The following is a 20,260-nucleotide window of genomic DNA, read 5'->3' as shown; positions in this document are numbered from 1 at the left end:
AGCTTGAAAAGAAGCTCTAAGCCTTGACGCTCTTGATGGCATTACCGTTGCTAGAAAGCTAACTGAATGCGTATCTGGTCTTGAGTTAATAGAAGCTTTGGGATTAGACGCTGTTGGCAATAACCGCTGCTACAGTTGGAGTTGCCGGTGCTTTAGTAAGAGTATGAGTAGGAACTCTTGTTGGTTTTCACCACTGAAATCTTCAATCTCATCATCAACACCGTCGTTTATCATCATCACCGTACCGGAATGCCAAAACCATTTTGTTGTGGAAATGGTTTCTGTGAGTTGTACTCCAAAACCATCAGATTTACTTAATGGTTTCCAGCACCCTGCATAAATCCCAACACGAAAACAACACTACAACCGCAGAAATCAACATTTTAGTTCAATGATGATTTCAGAGTGTTGATTTGGTTCAATGACAGTCACAATTGTCCTTATTATAGTATGTTTTGTATAAAATTATGCCAAAACCATTTTGTTGTGGAAATGGTTTCTGTGAGTTGTACTCCAAAACCATTAGATGTACTTAATGGTTTTCAGCAGTTTTGGAGGAGGAAAGGAATGGATGTTTCCAAACCGCCTTTACCGGAGAATTCAAAATTGTAGGAATCAACGACGGTGACGGTTTCTTGAATATTCCGTCGGAGTCCATAACGCTGATTTCCTTCAACACTAAAACATCTTCTCCGGTGGGAGTGTCAATGCACATAGCTTTAGAATTCAGCAAAAGTGAGCCTTCTACGATGAGATCCTGGAAAATAGAGGCGTAGTGTTCAACGGAGCGGCACCAATTCTTGCTGGATAATGGATCGCAGGAGGTGGAGAGATGAGAGGGGGCGACGAGGTTGAGATTTTCGGAGAAGAAACATAAATCGGAGGAAATGGCTGTGAAGAGATGTGCGATCAAATCTGATGGCTGTGAAGTGCTTATGCACGGTGCATAAGGATTTCCTTATGCACCATAACTTTTGCCATTAAAAACATATAAAAACATATAAAAACGCATCATCGACTATAGTATTGTCCACATATGATTGTTAAGGCTCTGCCTATGGCAAAGAGCATCATTTACTCGTGCTGCCTACATATGATTATTAGGGCTTTGCATCTGATCAACATTTTACAAACATTCAGCGTCCCCTGATGCAAGAACAACGAGACATAACTTAACGTCTGATGAACAAGGTACTGATCCTTTGGAAGCTTATCGCTTGATAAACAAGGCTCTGATTCTCTAGAAGCTTATTCTTTGTTGAGCATATGTTGTTCTCCAAAGCTTATTCTTGATAAACATAGTTCCTTCACCCTTTTGTCTCTCATGATCACAACATCCGAATCTCTTCCCTTTTCTTTGTCCTTCTTTTTATAATATTTCTTTCTTTCAAGATAATTCTTTTTGAAAATGGCCCTCTTTTTTGCACATAAATACTCTCTTGATTTGAACTTTGACTTTGATTCCTCCTTTACTTGAAATCTATTTTCTTTGATATGCCTTTTGTCGTAAGTCTATCACCATTGTTATCATTCTTGCTTCAAGACATATTCTTCAATTCTTTTAACATTAGAACATATTAAACCTTAGAAAAAATTGTACCAAATTATTATCATCATCATCTTATAATCAATATCATTAAATAAAAATATTAAAAATCGAAGAAAAGCAAATATTAATACAAGTTTTAAAAACTAAACGCTGAATCGAACCACAAACTAAACCAAACTTCACTGATAAATCATGAATTGGACCGAATCAATTTAATCCGCAAATTGTTGGTTTGATTCGGTTCATCAGTTATGTTGGTTCGGTTCAATTCGGTTTTGTAGTTGTTTAACACCCCTCTAGCAGCAGTTTGGAAGAAACATGTGGCAGTGAGTCAGCTATAAATAATTTCCAGAACCCCAATCCATCAAATTTACCGCAAATCTATTTTTCCCCTAAAAATCAATCTCTTAACAAAAAATTCACTTCCAACCAAACAAACAACACTCTCAAATTTCCCAACCCTTCTTCCTCTTTCATTTTCTCTCACAATCCCACAAAATTTTCCCGAGAAACTTCTCGATAGAATCGTAGAAAAAACCATGGAATCAACACCAGTGAATTGGGAAGCTCTAGATTCTCTTGTAATCGAATTCGCCAAATTGGAAAACCTAATCGAACATTCATCTTCTGCACCTTCTCCTTCATCTCCTTCTTCTTCCTCTTACCACTCGCGCCTCATCATTCGTCAGATCAGACGCTCCTTGGAAACCGGCGAAATCGACACCGCCGTCGATCTCCTCCGTCTCCACGCTCCTTCTATCCTTAACGATCACCGAATCCTCTTTCGTTTACATAAACAGGTTCGTAATTGTGATTATCTCTATTGATTTTCTAGGTTTTGATATTGTGGATATTGTTAATTTGTTGTTGTTGATGTGAATATGAATTTGAATTTTTGTTGCTGTGTAGAAATTTATTGAGCTTCTTCGCAAGGGAACGAATGAGGATCGTGATTCTGCTATTGAATGTTTGAGGACATCTCTTGCTCCTTGCGCGCTTGATGCTTATCCGGTATTTGAATCTAAATTTTTTTTAATTAATGTTATTGATTTTGTCTTTTGGATTTAATTAGTATACACTATTGGTGTCAAATTATTTTACACGCACAAATGTTGTGATATACACTGTCGGATAAAAAAGTTTTACTCATACATGATACATTTAATAAGTTAAAAACACATGAATTGTAGTACCTCATTAATTGAGGTGTCAACACATCATAATGCATGTGTAAAATATTGTACACTGGCAGTGTATAAATTATACTCGTCATTTAATGTTGTTGAAAACACATGGGTTGTTGTGTGGCAATACATCATTGGATGCATGTGTAAAATAACTTCACACAGTCAATGTATAGAAATTAAACTCGTTTTTGTTTTTTTGTTTAATGATTGGTTTTGACGGTTATCTTTATATTTAAGGAAGCATATGAGGAGTTCAAGCATGTTTTGCTCGCATTTATATATGACAAGGAAGATAAAACCTCTCCTGTGGCAAATGAGGTAGGTTTTAGTTCTACTTTTACTGGTGTCTGTTTGACTCGTCTGAGACTTTGGTCTGCTGATTTTGTAGATGATACTACGCCCTTTGTCTTTAAATATAGAACCCATTGGGTAAATATCGAGAATTGAAAATGTAGGTTGTGGTATTAAATTTATTGACAATTGATATTGTTTTACAAGTTTACCTGTTACGAGAGAAAATTAGTCATTGTTTTAAGGATTGCAGAAAAGTATCTAACGCAATTAGAGGCATGTTGGTAAAGAAATAATGGGACCCAAAAAAAACTCAAGAGGGTCTAATATTTAGGGACAGTGGTAATAGTCAGGGCCGGCCCTAGGCATAGGCCGTGAGTGCGACGGCCTAGGGCCCATGCCGGTAGGGGGCCCTAAAAAAAATTATTGGTGGGGATGTATATAGTAAGAATTGGTTTTTTGGGAGTTTATATAGTAAAATATACTAACAGGTCCGAAACATTGATATGAAAATCTGGGCTGGAATCTGTTATTGTTTTGGTCTTTTTGATGCAATTTGCTATATATACCCCATATAAAACAAAGCCTTCTATATACACCCTTCCAAAAACAATTGGCCATTTGTTTCTAATAATGTGCCAAGATTTTTTTAATATTTTTTTGGGCTCTTTTTTTTTCTAATAATGTGTTTTACTAATATTAAAAATATATAATATTTGTGATATTTGTTATCCAGAAAAATGGAAGAATCTTCATAACAAAACAAATAGTATTTTAGTTGAAAATGGGCCTATTAGAAAAATTAATCTTAATATTGCCTTTAAAGTATCCAAAATAAATTAATTATATCAATATAGTAATATAAACTTGGTACTTGTAGCATATAAAAAGAGGAATGATTTATTTGTAGCATACAAATGAGTTATTGTATCTTAGATTACTCTAAAAATTCTAACACATTTTTTTTTATCAAGTATTATTGTTGTTATGGGTTTAACATTGGAGAATTTTGTATCCAAATGTCTAAAATTTAATTAATTACGTGTTGATATACTTTTATTTTTTTGGTTTTACTATCATTAGATGTCACAAATTCACTGTCTACTATTTAGGTGCTAAAATTTCAGTCTACTTCGCATAAGCTATTGTTCTCTAATCCTATGGTATTTTGTTTAGTTTTGATTTCTATGGAGTATTTGATTTATTTAAAGATATTGCCTAAAAAAACCTTTTATTTTATAGTGAAAAGCGAAGAAAAAAAATGAAGCGTTAGTAAAATCATAACAAGAAACTAAAAAAGGTTTTGATGTATTATGTAAGGGCCCATTTTTTCAAACTATGTCTTAGGCCTCTGAAACACTAGGAACGGCCCTGGTAATAGTATATTGAGAAGATGGTGTTGAATGAGCCTTTATGTGTAAAATATTTAGTATATCAATCTGTATATTTTACTCACTTTAATTCAAGTGTTGTGTGTTTAATGCTTTTATTTGTGGTATTTGACTGTTGATTGATGATGTCTTTCTAAGTATCATTTATTAGGAAAATCAATGTTTTGATATGATGTCTTTCTAAGCGTCATTTATTATGAAAAATCAATGTTTTGATAGTTCAAGATAACATTAATTACTAGTTTGTTGATCTAATGCTTACCTTAACATAATTAGTTAATAATTGTATATACTGTAAGAATAACTTCATATTGTGTTATTATCTTAAATGGTGTTTAAAAAATTCAGGTAGTATCATCAATTATACATCACTATTCAGGCAATATATATAGTTATAATTTGATAAGTCTGTTGGTTAAGAAACTTAGTTGGTCAGGTAGTAATAGGTAGAAGATATAAATAAGGGGAGAGAGTGACTCATCATGGTGGGTTCTACTCAAACAGTTCCAGCAATAAGTTTGGCTTTGTCTTCAAGATTTTGGTTGTTTGGGGAGCAAGGATATAGAAATGTGGAAGGGGTTGAAGATGAGAGCCGAGAACCAATGAATCAAAGGGTAGAAACGGATGAATAAGTTTGGGACATCTAGGAATCTTGGAAGGGGTTGAAGGGGAACCAAAAATGGAAAGGAAAAGACTCCGGTGTGAAGATGATGATCCATATCAGAAATGATGCACGAGGAAAATCTGAAGAGCTAATGACAAGGAACAAACAAAAGCGAGATAGAGTATTGGTAGGAGTTTTTTAGTGCACAATTGAGATAATGTGAAGGTTGAGGTCTAGGGAGAAACCTGATATTGTGGTTGCAACAATAATAGAACATATAAGAGACAAACATAGAAGAGAGAACATGATAGAGAATTTGGGTCTCGTAGGCTGAGTCTCAAGGAGAAGAGAAGATGGAAAGACAGGAAGACTCACGGCGAACTTGGCGAGGTGGGTATTGTGCAGGCCGTTTGGCGTCATCCAAACTTCTAGCCTGAGCTGATTCATAATGTCAAACAGTGATGGAGCTATTTGTCTTTACATGACAGTCAAGTTTCCTACACCAGAATTGCCAGGTAGGGTTTGGCAACAATCCTTGGGCAGGTAAAAGCGAGTTATTGGGTTAAAACAACACAATGAGTTTGGTATAGGTTTATGTGGGCATTCTGGAGTCTGTGTAATGCAAAACCATGGACACCTAGTGGGCATTTCCAGTCTGTGTAATGTACCCATGGACATCGAAACCCGACCAAAATTGTTGATAGAGCACTCAAAAGATGGCCCAATGCAGGAAGTCAGGCTCAACTCTGTGTAATTTTGCATAAAAAATTGACTGAAGAATAAAATTCCCCAAAAATTTGGTCAGCCCTAAAAAACGAATACAGTCCAATCTCCTATACCCATACCAATACCGACGGACCACCTGCCCAACACATTTCCTGACCAACTTGATGGCCCAATTAAATATAAATAAGCTTCATTATAGTCTCCACCGCCCAAGGGTCCAGATTTATTATACACGGAGGATGGTTAGGAAATAGAATTAGGTTTACTGATAGAAATGGTTAGATTATTATCATCTACTATAACCTTCCTCATCCAAGGTTACAATTTTTGTGACTGAAATTTTAAAATCTTTCCAGACCAGGAAGGTCTAAGACTCTAAGTCACGTTAAACTTAGTCTTCTGCATGTACGTTCTACTCAAGTTATCTCTATTAATCCCTAAAGTATTGTATTTGGATGGACATAGTTAAAGTTTAGGGATTAATAGAGATAACTTGAGTAGAACGTACATGCAGAAGACTAAGTTTAACGTGACTTAGAGTCTTAGACCTTCCTGGTCTGGAAAGATTTTAAAATTTCAGTCACAAAAATTGTAACCTTGGATGAGGAAGGTTATAGTAGATGATAATAATCTAACCATTTCTATCAGTAAACCTAATTCTATTTTGACTTCATTTTCTAGCGTTAGTACTTTTGATGTTTATTAAATATCATTTTAATAATAGCAAATGTGATGAAGACACGTAAAAAAATCAAAGCTAGAAACATGCAAAATATACTGAGCTCGAATTCCCTATTTTGAACAGGTCTAGTCCAAGTTTTGAATTTAACTCAGACTAAATAAATGTGCCAAGCTTGAAAAGTGTCTCTTATTTTTCTCAAGTCAAGCTTGGTCTTGAAGGACTCAACTTTTTTTTTTTTGAATCGGCAAAAATTTATTAAACCCAAAACTCATGCAAGACGCAAAGAGTCGGAGTAATAACAATACAAGGATGCCGCATATAAGCGTAACATCAAACCACCCACACCATTACGGCAAGGGCACCCAAAAATAACAAACAACCAAACAAACATGGCGTAAGCTATGACTCTGAAATCTAATTACAATCACCAAAGTTCAATTCCATAGCTATGCCTCATCCATTCCATACCTGCCCCATGTAAACACACAACACCAACAGCCTCTGCCGAGGAGAAAAACAGCAGCAGAAGTGCTGCGCACAACAGCAAACAGCCCCAGCAGCAGCTTGTCTGTCATGACAGCAGCGCTGGGAACAAAATCGACTTAATTTAGTTTGTTTTCACCCTTTCACTGTGCTCCCTTATTTTTTCAAAAAGTTAACTATTGCCCCCTACTTTTATGTACTCTTTATGTACAATTTCACTTTGTAAGTAACAGTAAGATTGAAATGTATAATTTTTCAAAGAGATGGGCCTCCTATATATTTACAATTAATCTTACAGGATATCAATGTAATTACCTTCAACTTTTAGAACCTTTACTTTTAGTCACAGCGAATTATGTGCACTTTCCCAGACATTGTGGTCCGGGTAGGATTAGGAATGTGTTGCGACTTTCGCTAGTACATAAACTCGCCATTGTAGGTGTCAGAGATGCATCTTCACCTGACAGCATCTTGCCAACCAGTTTCTATTTTTAACGACATGCCCCCTCAGAGTTATGTTGTTTGTGCATATTTGCCACCTATTAACATGTTTACCATTAGGAAAGAGGGACATTGTTGAGTCATTTGCAAGTTTATGACTGAGTGCAAAGTTGTAGGGGGGAGGGTTGGTACTTCAGTAGAAACTTATTCTTTCTCTGGTATAAAAAAAATATACAGAAGACAGAACATGCAATTTCCTGTCAACTATTCATCTTTTAATGTTTTCACTTTTCAGATCAACTGATTAAAAACTTTAATTCATAATGATGTTGAAAATTGCATCTACCTTCTTTTTGAAAAGGTTAGAGTTGTGTTTGATCTTATACTTCAGGTTTCAAGAATGAGTTTTTAATCTCACCATCAATTCACCATGGTTTATCTTGCAGTGGTCTGAAAAGAGGCGGCTTGATTTGGCTGGATTTATGTCTTCTATGTTAAGAGCTCATTTAAATGCATATGATCCAGTTTTTTCGATGGCTCTGAGATATTTGATAAGGTAATCCATCAACTTCATCTCATTTCGTTTTTATTAACTGGGAAAATACAATTATACTGGAAGTTTTTTTGTCAAATTTTACAATGTTTTTCTTTTGGACTACTGCCTTTTTTATAGCATACACAGGGCATATTGTTTACGTCAAGGTATCACATCGCCCATATCCGATCTGACTGAAAGATTGCTCCTGGAGGAACGTGACCCACCTGCAACACCGCAGGACATATTATATGAAGTACCACCATTTGATGAGGTGAGATATCTATGTTGTATAATTCTTAAGTTTCACTACATTTGGACAAAATAGTATTGATTTTCAGGGATAATATGAATTATATCTATGTTGTATGTTTCACCATTTGAACAGTATCAGTAAATGAATTTTCAAGGTTAATATTGGACAGGATTTGGTTAGGACGCTCAAAACATTTAGACAGTCATGATCTATTCCTCTGAACCTCTCCTCTCTGTTATTTTTTACCCTGTTTTCTCTTGTTTTCCATTCCTGTGATAGGTCTGTTAGGTGAGAGTTATTAGGTTAGTTAGGCTGACAGTTAGAAGAAACAAATAGTGCCTGTTGTGTTGCCTTTAAATGAGTGGATAGTGAAACTTATTTAGTCATTTGTGAGAGAAGGGAGGGACTTACGGTAGGTTGGAAGGTTACAGACTCACTGAGATCTGCATTCTATTCATTAATCAGTTGAATTTTCAATAAATCTTCTAATAAAATATCAACTCCTGTCAATTGGTATTAGAGCCCTCTCATCCATAGAGCATCACTTGCTGGGCATGATAATAGACCCATGAGTTGAATTGGTGGAGAGAGACTTGTTGGGCTTGAGGCAACTGTAGAAAAAGGCAGCAGAGCAATAGTACTGGATGGATTTTGGTGTTATGGAAATTTTACGCCAGAGGAACAAAATTCTCGGGAACTTGATGCCCCGAGACGATGGGACTTAAAGAACAGTGGTAAACATAGTTCTTTGGCAAATAATAAGTGTCTGGAAGGTAGGACAAGAAAACACATTCCCAGATACCTATATATGGACATGAAAACACGTTCCCGTTTCCACACTCTGGTTCTCAGCGACAAAATAGGGACTGAGATAGGCGAAAAAATAAATTTGACATGTTGCCTATATATATGGGGTGATGTGAAGATATCTAGGGGCATTTAGAAGAGCTTATTAGGCTTACATTGTGATGTATGAGTGTTTGGAAGAGCTTATGAACAAAGTTTATGTTATGTTCATAAACTGTTTTCAGCTTATTTTCATAATCTACTCCAAATAGCTTATCGATGAGGTTGTTTTCAGTTTATGGAGAGTTTATTCTTATTTTCTCTGCTATTGTCGTAGAAACAATTTATTCATAAGCTCTTATACAGTAAACATTTGGCTAACTGAATAAGTACTTATCCAATTCTCCCTAAGGCATTTGTGGTTGAATTGGGAGACTTGGGGACAGGCATTACTTGATTTTCCCCTCTACCCTATCTACCGCATGATCAGGTTGTAACAATGCAAACCCAACAATGTGCTGATCATACACCTTTTAGAGACGCACATGCGTAACACTCGCATGTTCCTGGTTGTTTGCTGCTATTTTATTTTCCTCTGTTCTACATCGTTGTTATGGGAGGGTATCTATCAGAAGTTGCATGTAATTAATGGTGAATGTGAATGTCATCATTTTATGAAAACATTTATGAATACATTTCCACGTTGTTATAATGATGCATCTGGCACCTATTTTTCATGTGTTCATACATGTATCATTCTTAAGCTGAAGCTATATGTTCGACTCTTAAATACAGGTGGACATACAAGCTCTTGCACATGCTGTAGAGCTTACCAGACAAGGGGCAATAGACAGCTTGAGATTTGCCAAGGGTGATCTATTCCTGGCATTTCAGGTTACATATAATCTTAATAATTCACCTGTTTTTGGCTCCATTTTAAATATTACCCTTTAACTGTTTCTTTTACTTCAGAGTTACTTCTAGTTTTTTGTTTGTTTAATATATAATTTGGCAAATTTTAGAAGGCTTTTCTTTTTGTCTTGATAAAAAAACTAAAATCTAAAATGTCAGTTTCTAGCATTGCATCTTCTGATTCTGCTTTATAGTCAAATCTTCCCAGACAATCCATTGTACTGTTGTTGACTTTCTATCATCGCTGATTCTAGAAATTTAGATTAAAAAAAATTAATATTCGGATCTAAGGATCAATATTCCGAGCTACTCCCTCCGGAATGAAATGCAAGAAAAATGAACTCATTTTCTGGAATGAAATATATATTTCAAATCCTAACAACTTCTCTCCTATTTAATGACAGTTTCCGTATCTCTAAAATACTTCTCATTTAATTTGACTTTTATACTTCCAATGACCAAAATTCATTAGTCATAGAGGACATTTAGGCAATAGACTGAAATTTTTATTAAAGGACATTTAGGCAATAGACTTCAATTTTTATTAAGATTGTATACATTTAATGTGATCAACCATTTTGCTTAATATGCGAAAGCTGATCAATTTTTTGCTCATTATTCATTCCAGAGGGAGTAAGAAACAAAATTCCTTTAATTTGTTTTTCTATTTTCTATCCTAAGAAATAATCTCCTCAACGTGTCAGCAGTAAGGGATAAGGTTTTCAAACATAAAGGGATGATAAAGAAAAACATGTGTTTTGACCAAAAAAAAACGTGTTTGTTAGTGCAAGATATGACCGAGTGATTTTTGGCTGATTGGTGAATTTGTTGATTTTTGTTTTAAATATTCCTTCACATCTTCATTATTGTGTCCTTTTTGTTGCAGAATGAATTGTGTCGGATGAGACTGGATGTCCCATTCCTTGATCAACTTGTTCGTGAGTATTGTGTGTACAGAGGAATTGTCGACTCTGGTATATAATCTTCTCTGTTGAACTTAGATCTACTTTTGTTAGTGAGATATGTGTAGAAATAATTCCATGCTACTCTCTTCAAGTAATTCGTATTTTTTGTTGATTTTTTTTATCATTAATCTTGCATTGGATATCATGTCTTACTCAAATTTTGAATTAATATTGAGTTTGTCATTTCTCGTTTTTTTACAGTAGTGTAATATTTCAATTAAATATTTTTTCATTTCTTAATTTGATTACATCTCAATTTATGTGAACTTAGCATCTGGGAAGCAGCATATGCCAGAACCTGTAAAATCCAACCAACAAGACCCTGGCTGTTGCTCATCAAGGGATTGTTCTATCGAGGTAGATTGTAATGCCGGTAAGCAATCTGATGGTGAAACTTCCGTTACCAATGCTCATATGGATGGTTCTCCTGAAAATAACGCTGATGTGACGAGCATGCAAGGAATAGATTTTGAAGTACGATGTCCTTCAGAGCTTGCAAGTATTCATGAAGACTGTAGCACCAGTGGATCACTGCACCTTGAAGATCCAAGTGTTTTGCATCGAAGTAGATTGCCTGGAAGTGGAGAAAGGGCAACGCGTAAAAGGTGGAGAGGACGATATGAAGACGACAGTTACATGGCTAATGCTTCTTTGGAGGAGCACAACAAGCAAGAACGTAGCATTAGTACCGCTGTTTCTACTTTAACAAAAGAAAAACAGGTACCTGTTTGATAAGTTTGATATTTTTCTTTCTAGGAGATCAATCGTGACAGAATATTGTTTGCAGGGCTCTGAAAAGCTTTCTGTACTTGATGTCAGTAATGTGGAGGATAAATACGAGATTCTGTTGGGTATGAAGGAGTTAGCTAGTAAAGGAATGGCTGCTGAAGCAGTTGAAGAAGTCAATACTATTGATCCAAACTTCTTTGGCCAGAATTCTGTTTTGCTCTTCCAACTCAAGCAGGTGAGTGGCTTCTATTTGCTGTCAATAGCGTTTTCTTTATCAATTTTATATGAGAGGGCTTGGGGCTGTTGCTAGGCTCTGCATAAGATAATCATTAATGTTATTTTGATGTGGGATTTCTGGCTGCAGGTTGAATTCCTGAAGTTGGTTAGTTCTGGTGATTATAATGCTGCTTTAAAGGTTGCTTGCTCTCATTTGGGTCCTTTAGCTTCTAGTGATCCTGCTTTATTAAAGCCGTTGAAGGAAACTCTTGTGGCTTTACTACGACCAAATGAAGATGCTCTCGGAAATGCATTACCTCTACATGCTCTAGCTGCTTCTCTCCAGGTATTGTGTATTGCTAATCAAGCAAGGCAGCTATTTCCATTGTAATACATCTCTCTGTTTCATGTTGATAGGATTTCTCTTTCATGGTGTTTTCCTAAGGAAAATTCATGATAGAATTGTAGACAAGTATGGTTTTTCATTCCAACATTATATTTGAGGAGTACTGTGTTAGACCCCTCATTACTGAGTACTATTGGAGGAAAGACCGAGAAGGCCAAAACTGACTTTGTTCAGTTTTGTGGCGGTTATGTTTTTTTTATTACTAAAGTATGCTTGTCAATTGTGTGGTTCTTAGTAAGAATAATTAAATAGGTTAAGGGCAAGGCATAATTGGTTATAAAGGAGTTATTGAGTGGTTACTTGGGTGGGAGAGAACCAAACTATCTAAACTTTGTAGAAAACGTAACTTGCAATTCCTGTTTACTGTTTAACATTTTAATTCTGCAGCAGTGTGTATGTATGTATTTAGGGGTGGGCATGGTTCGGTTAACCATCATAACTGAACTGAACCGAACCGTTTAAAGTTTGGAAGTAACCAAACTGAACCAAAGTTATGGTTCGGTTAACCATTTGATAATCTATTAACCAAATCGAACCGAACCACAACAAATACTATTTATCCAATGAATAAAATCACTTTTATTAAAAAAAATAACAAATTAAAATTAAAAGTTAGAATAGTTTATTTCTTCAAAACAACTTATCTTATGCAAAACAACTTATTACAATCTCTTATTTAAAAAACAGCTTATTCAAAACAGCTTATTTTATGCAAAACTTCTTATTTTAAAAAAACAACTTATTTTATGCAAAACACCTTATTTTAAAAGAAAAACTTATTCAAAACAGCTTAATTTTGCAAAATAACTTATTTTAAAAAACAGCTTATTCAAAAAAGCTTATTTTATGAAAAACAGCTTATTACGATCTCTTTTTAAAAACAGTTTATTCAAAACAGCTTATTTTATGCAAACAAACTTATTTTAAAATATAGCTTATTCAAAACAGCTTACTTTAAAACAACTTATTTTATGCAAAACAACTTATTTCATGTAAAACAACTTATTTTATAAAACAACTTATTCCCTTTTGAGTGTGTTACAGCGATTGTTGTAGAAATAACTAGTGTTATTCAGTGCGCATTATACTCATCAATTAAAAAATCTAAAGAAGCAAGAATGTAAAAATGCAAAGGATATTCAAGTATTTGACTTAAAATTATAAACACTTAACAAAGACTTCATTATAGCACTCCCACATCATAGACGATATCATAGATTAAGATAATTCCTACAACATGATTTCAAATTTTCTGTTACCCCGACAAATTGCAATTTAAAATCGGATATGGATCCACTGCAGTCGAAAAAGTATGTAGTCACTACAATACAACAGGTAAACTAAGCTTATGGAACTGTATACAACAACATGATTTCAAATTTTCCCATAGCTTAATTGAAGACTTTCAAAGCATACTGAATACTTTTCCCATGAATTAAAAATGAAAGCATGAAAATAAAAAAATCAAATTTAACAAAAACAGTGATAACTCCTAACTCTGAAAGCTGAGTTGAAAATGTTAAGATCCAATACATTCAAAGGCATGAATCAATTTTTAAAATAAGTTGTTTTGCATAAAATGAGCTGTTTTAAATAAGCTGTTTTCAATAAGTTTTTTTTTTTTTTTTTAAAATAAGCTGTTTTCATAAAACAAGCTGTTTTGAATAAGCAGTTTTTTAAAATAAGTTGTTTTTAAAATTGATATGGTTAATGGTTCGGTTCGGTTTGGTTTGGATAATTGTGGTTACTAACGGTTCAGTTCGGTTAGTGAACTGTTATCAAAATAATGGTTCGGTTCAAGAATTGGTTAAATGGTTCAGTTAATTTTGATATGGTTTGGTTCGGTTAACCGGTTCGAATTGGTTTTTGGTTATTTTTGCCCACCCCTATATGTATTTCATCTCTGATTTAGAGCAATTATCCAGGGATTTATAAATGAAAGTCATCAGTTTTTCAATATATTATTTGGAGCTGTCAAATGGGCTGGTTTGACAAAGATGATGAAATGTAGTGCTCGAGTCTTAAAATTTCGGCCGGAATTTTTCCAGGGAAAAATCCTGTTATGCATATGGGCTAGCCCACATGGGCCACATGTACCCCGCATAACTTAAAAACTCAACTCTATTTTTGTTTTTTAACAAATAATACAGCAAAGCACCTGTTGTAAACTGCCACCGGAAACTCAGTTTTTGCCTTAATGACTGGCCTTGTTTTGTGTAATAGAGTAAAAATTAAGCTAAATATGTAGAGGCAAATTCAACAATGTACACAGAAAAGTAAAAAATGTTATTTGGCCATTGCTCAATGAAATAAATAAGTTGGAATTTTATTAAAATTTGTTCACTAGGCGTCTCATTTTATATTTTTTTTTCAAAAAAATCTTCACAAATAATATTGTGGGAATATTTTTAGCTTTTCCTAAGGTGCTGGTTCGTTTAGCTTGTATAGGGCCAGCTCAGCTAGATATTTTAGAGCCCATATTTTAACAGGGCTTTTTGGCCCGGCCCATGAAACCTGAAGCCTGTTAGGGTCGGTTCTAATGGCCCGGGTAACCCCGTTTTGACAGTTCTTTGGTACCAATTTCTATCATACTAATAGAAAAAGAAGGTAAACTGGCAAGGGATTACATATAGTTTAGATTTTGAATGATCTATATGTGTTTAAGCTATCACAAACAGTAACCAATTTAGTGTCAATAGCTTGGCAATGCTAAATAACATTGACTTTGAAGGAACAGTAAATTGTCTGGTGCCAATAGTATTTGTAGCATGCCCTTACCATATGTCTTTGGTGTGTGCTATTTCATTTCCTGATGGTGTGCCATTTATGCCGTGTTCTGTACCTGAAAGCTTTCCGGTCAAGGACTTTATTCTATTGTTTTCCAGATACTAATATTTCAATAAAATATGAATGTTATTTAAAAATATAAATCCTCCTTTAAAAAAATAAATATATAAATCCTTGTTTTATTTTAAATAGGTTGCTGTTGGCCGGAGGCTTGGTATTGAAGAACCTCAACTCATGAAAATAATGCGAGCTACACTTTATAGTCATAATGAGTGGTTTAAACTTCAAATGTGCAAAGATCGTTTTGATGGTCTTATGAAGATCGATTCCTTGAAGGAAGTTATTACTCCAGTATATACCTCCAAGTCATATGGTGATAGCTGCACAAATGGATCTTCTCAGGTTACAGTATCTTCAGGCACCAAAATATCGGAGGATGGTAGCAGTCCAACCCAAGAATCTTCCAGGGATGTCATCTGTGATGAAAATGCAATACTGAAAGTAATGGTAGGTTATGGATTCTTTCTGTTAACTATGTCTCCCCTTTTCCTTGCAAAAATTGAATATTTAAGTTCCATGTCATAATGCTCTTGAGCTTTTGGCTGGTTTCGATATCTCCCTATCATGTTTTTCTTTGCAATATTAAATAAAACTTCACGTTATATATTTGTAGGAAATATGTTCTTGATTTTACTTGCATTGTTTCCGTATGTAAATCTGATATTGAGGAGGCAATACTTTTACAACGTGAAAATAGTTTGGAAACAATGAAACCTCTAATATTCCTTGATTTCTGCCCTTTCTTCAATGGGTTTTACTTTGATTTTATTTTTTTACTTCTGTTGGTCTTCTGTCTCATTTAATTTCTGTTTGTTTAAACCCATTCGAAGCACACTATCAACTACCTTTTCTTATTTAATCAGGGGAAGAAAAACATAATTATGCAGTTTCATGAACTCTATCTTGCATGTGAAGCCCCCCATGTCTTTTGTATTTATAAACCCTTTATTAGTTAACATGAGAGGCTACTCTGTTGACATTTAATTATTTTCCCCTGGTTGTGTAACTATGACATAGTGATTTCTCCGTTGTTTTTCTTTTTTGGGGTAAGCAAATAAGTGATTTTTCTCATATGGCTAAACCAAAGTAACATCACTGTTATAGTTTCATTACTTTCTTTTATAGGCAAAACATTATTAGTTAATTTGATAGGGGAGGAGGAATTTTTTAGGAGTAGGGATCAAATCATGGACCTCCTTAATATTCCTTCAGCTTCTCAATCCATACCGAGCTACACCTTTGGGACTAGTTTCATTAGATATACTGATATTCTTAATTTGAGCAGTATTTTGGCTTTGAAGTCCATTCCCATTTATTCTTTAGATCGGTATTGACTTGCTGCCTTTCTTTTCACTAGCAATAGACTTCGGTTCAATCAAATAATATTTGCTTACAGGGTTTCTTTTCATGTTATGCAGGAGTTTTTGGCTTTGCCTAGGGCTGATGCTATCCATTTGCTTGCCCAATACAATGGAAATGCGGAGACCGTAATTCAGCAGATATTTGCGTAGGATGGAACACGAGTTTATAAAATTTGGAGACAAGTTTAATCATTTTTTCAATATTATATTTATTCAAATTTGTGAAATTTTTTATAGCACGTGTAAATGTAGCTGCAAAAGAGGAAGTCGTTGTGTAACGTTTGAAATCTGAATTTGACACAAACTTATTCTCTGTACAGAATCTTTTCATTTATATTCTCAGTTTTAGTATGAGAAAGTTGTAAGTATTACAATAATAATCGGTGTGTTCAAATGTTTCATAAGAAGATGAAGATCAATGATGCTTGGATATGATTTTCAACAGAGGTACTTATTTGGGAATCGAGCATAATTTGTTTATGTGCTTGCATTGCCCTAAGAAATCTAGATTTACTTGATCGTGAAAGGAAAAAAAAGTGTCAATTGTAAGTGCTTCCTTCGGTGCTAATAAGCTACGTGCATACTCATATATAGGAAGCTCATTACAGCCCCATATAATGATAAAAACTTACCAAGCATTACCAATGTTTTGCAATATTCGATCCTCTCATTTGAGATAATATTCAATCCTTTCGCTTGATATATCTGGTCATCTGAGATAAAAACTTACCACTCACGATCGACTAAAAGGAAAGTCATCTGGTCAATTTGAAGGTCATCTCCAAACCTTTGAATTTCACTCCACCACAGTGAATCTTTACCTAAACCCTCAACTACACCATCATTAACCAACCCATATTTTTTTGCTACAATATTAAACCGCAAACTATTGTTCTCCACTATCAATCTCCAACACCATTTTCTAAGCAACCAATAGTTAAAATTTCAGTTTTATTGGTCGGGTGGATGGAGCCTAGAGGGGATGAACTACTTTAAATATTTTAGTGTATTTGGTTGTTTTTTTTAGAGAAGGATAAGCTACTCAAATATTTTTTTCATATGGTCGATAAAAATCGCGGGTATTAAAGAAAAGTGTTTGAAGTAATAAATTTATCATAAATGTATGTTATTATTACCAAATTATCCTTTGTCTATACTTTATAGAGATATTTAATGTTAATTTTTCATATTTCAATGTATATTGATAATACTAATGAGAGGTGTATTTGGAAAAAGAGTAATATATACATCAAATTTTTTGTAAATAATCTTATATTTATTGACAAATTCCTTCTAAAGTAGTTTTATAAAAAGCGACACCGAGGGAGGAAAATCATAGAAGAAATCTTTGTAATCTCACCATGCCTCCACTCTCACACACACAAACCTTCATCTCTCTCCTCCAAGCATGCTCCATTACCAAATCTCTCAACTAAGCAAAACAGCTTCACCAACGTTTCACACTTCTCTACGCTTCCAACCCTAACCCTTTCTTCCCCATCAAACTCATTCAAATCTACGCCCACTGCGACGACATTCTCTCCGCCACCAACCTCCTCCACATCCTCCCCCATCCCAACATCTTCGCCTTCACTTCCATCCTCTCCTTTCACTCTCTTCATTCCCTCCACTCCCAATCCATTCAAACCTACGCTGAGCTTAGAAGAGTGAAAACCCTAGTCCCAGATGGTTACGTGTTCCCCAAGATACTCAAATCGTGTGCACAATTAAAATCTTCTCATGTGGGTAGTGTTGTGCATAAAGATGTTATTGTTTTTGGGTGGGAGCCCAGTTTGATAGTTTGTAATTCTTTGTTGGATATGTATGCTAAATGTGGTGATGTTGGGTCTGCGGGGAAAGTGTTTGATGAAATGCCTCAAAGAGATGCTTTTTCGTGGAATTCGATGATGGCGTGTTATGTGTGTAATGGGTTTTATGAGAAGGGTTTGGGGATGTTGGATTGTTTGGGAATGTTTGAGCCTGATGTTGTTACGTGGAATACTGTTATAGATGCTTATTGTAGGATGGGGAAGTTGATGAGGCTTTAAAGGTTTTTCGACAAATTAAGGATCCTATTGTTATTTCTTGGACGACGTTGATCTCGGGTTATACGGGTGTTGGGAAGCATGTTGTTGCTTTGGAATTGTTTAGGGAAATGGTGAATGTTGGGATGATTCTCCCTGATGTTGGCGCTCTTTCTGGTATCCTTGTTTCGTGCAGGTTTTTAGGGGATTTGAGCAGTGGGAGGGAAATTCATGGTTATGGAATCAGAAACATGCTTTGGAATAATGCGTTTTACAAGTCTGCTGGTCCTGCCTTGTTGACATTGTATGCTCGGTGTAGTAGACTTCATGATGCTGAAAAAGTGTTTCGTATGATGGATAAATCTGATGTTGTTACGTGGAATGCGATGATTTTGGGTTACATTGACATGGGGTTGGGTCATTTGGCTTTGGAACATTTTAGAGAAATGCAAGGAAAAGGTGTGAGAATTGACAACACAACTATATCTACTATATTGCCTGTTTGTGATTTGAGATGTGGAAAACAGATACATGCGTATATTAGGAAAAGCAATTTCAATTGTACGGTTGAAGTTTATAATGCACTGGTTCATATGTATTCGATCCGTGGATGCATTGAATATTCATATTCTGTGTTTTCTACTATGGTTAAGAAAGATTTGGTTTCGTGGAACACTATTATTGGAGGGTTTGCAATGCACGGACTTGGCCAAACTTCTGTGAAGCTTTTGCAGGAAATGAGTGATTCGGGAATCAGCCCTGATTGACATTTTCTTCAGAACTTTCGGCTTGCAGTCATTCAGGACTTGTGGATGAAGGTTGAGCTTTTCTACAGAATGATAAAAGATTTTGGCTTGACCCTAGTAAAGGAACATTTTTCTTGGGTTATTGACATGCTGGGTCGTGCTGGTAGGCTTGAAGATGCTTTTCATTTCATTAACGAAATGCCCCTAAAACCTGATAAATATATTTGGGGAGCTTTACTTGCAGCATGCCAAAAGCACGAAAATGTTAATGTTGGTAATCTGGCTGCAGAAAAATTAATAGATTTAGAACCTCATGTAGCGAGTCCTTAAGTGACGCTGTCAAATCTGTATTCAAGAGCAGGAAAATGGAATGATGCTGCAAGTTACGTTTCTAGGAGAGGGTCTGTGAGTATTGCTAGGCCCTGGATAATTGCATCAAGAATGTTATTTTTAAATGGGGTTTCTGACTATAGGTTGAATTCTAAGTTGGTTAATTCTTGTGATTTTAATGCTGCTTTAAAGGTTGCTTGATCTCATTTGTATCATAGCTGCTCATGATCATGGCATCATGCTTTATTGAAGCCTTTCTACGAAAGTCTCGTAGTTTTTACTACAACCTAATGAAGATGCTCTTAGAAATGCATTGCCTCTACATGCTCCAGCTGCTTCTCTTTCCAAGTGTTGTGTTTTGCTAATCAAATAACTCCATTTTGTGCCATTGTAATGCATTTCTTTATATTTTCATGTCGATAGAATTTTCTCACTCATGGTGCTTTTCTTGAAATCTCAAGGTAAAATTGTAGGGAAGTCTGATTCTTCATTCTAATTAGAATGAAGGGTGGAGTTTAGCATGGGAAAGGGAAATTGTTTCCCATCATGAAAAAGTATTTTTTGACCATTAGATTAATTGAAGAGCATAATCTAATAGTAGGCTGTCAACACTAGATTTTTTCACATTTTCTCACCACCATTCTCTCTCCTCCCTCCATCCCCACTCACCCACCACAACCACAAGCAGCATCAAACCCACCACCGTAATAACATCAAAATTCTGAGATCCTTCCACTTCAAAAAACTGTCCTCATGGTAATAACATCAAACTATTTCGAATTATGCCTTCCTT

General features: G+C 35.1%; 2 protein-coding genes across 2 annotated transcripts; both read left to right on the top strand.

Moving 5' to 3' along the window:
- The first annotated feature begins 1,912 nt into the window (after positions 1–1,912).
- On the top strand, positions 1,913–16,829 carry LOC120577419 (uncharacterized). Its single transcript, XM_039828779.1, has 12 exons — positions 1,913–2,349; positions 2,459–2,560; positions 2,974–3,054; positions 7,801–7,910; positions 8,028–8,163; positions 9,727–9,825; positions 10,730–10,817; positions 11,080–11,528; positions 11,596–11,772; positions 11,902–12,099; positions 15,139–15,453; positions 16,425–16,829. The coding sequence occupies exons 1-12, from the start codon at positions 2,089–2,091 to the stop codon at positions 16,515–16,517; spliced, it is 2,109 nt and encodes a 702-aa protein (XP_039684713.1). The 5' UTR covers positions 1,913–2,088; the 3' UTR covers positions 16,518–16,829.
- Positions 16,830–18,187: 1,358 nt separating this feature from the next.
- On the top strand, positions 18,188–19,158 carry LOC120577566 (pentatricopeptide repeat-containing protein At4g21065). Its single transcript, XM_039829161.1, has 2 exons — positions 18,188–18,286; positions 18,391–19,158. Exons 1-2 carry the CDS (start codon positions 18,188–18,190, stop codon positions 19,156–19,158), a joined length of 867 nt encoding a protein of 288 aa, XP_039685095.1.
- Positions 19,159–20,260: the final 1,102 nt, after the last annotated feature.

Source organism: Medicago truncatula, chromosome 8, assembly GCF_003473485.1.
Source record: "Medicago truncatula cultivar Jemalong A17 chromosome 8, MtrunA17r5.0-ANR, whole genome shotgun sequence".
Classification (NCBI taxonomy): domain Eukaryota; kingdom Viridiplantae; phylum Streptophyta; class Magnoliopsida; order Fabales; family Fabaceae; genus Medicago; species Medicago truncatula.
Note: the sequence above shows the minus strand (reverse complement) of the source record. Positions and strands in the feature narration are given on the sequence as shown.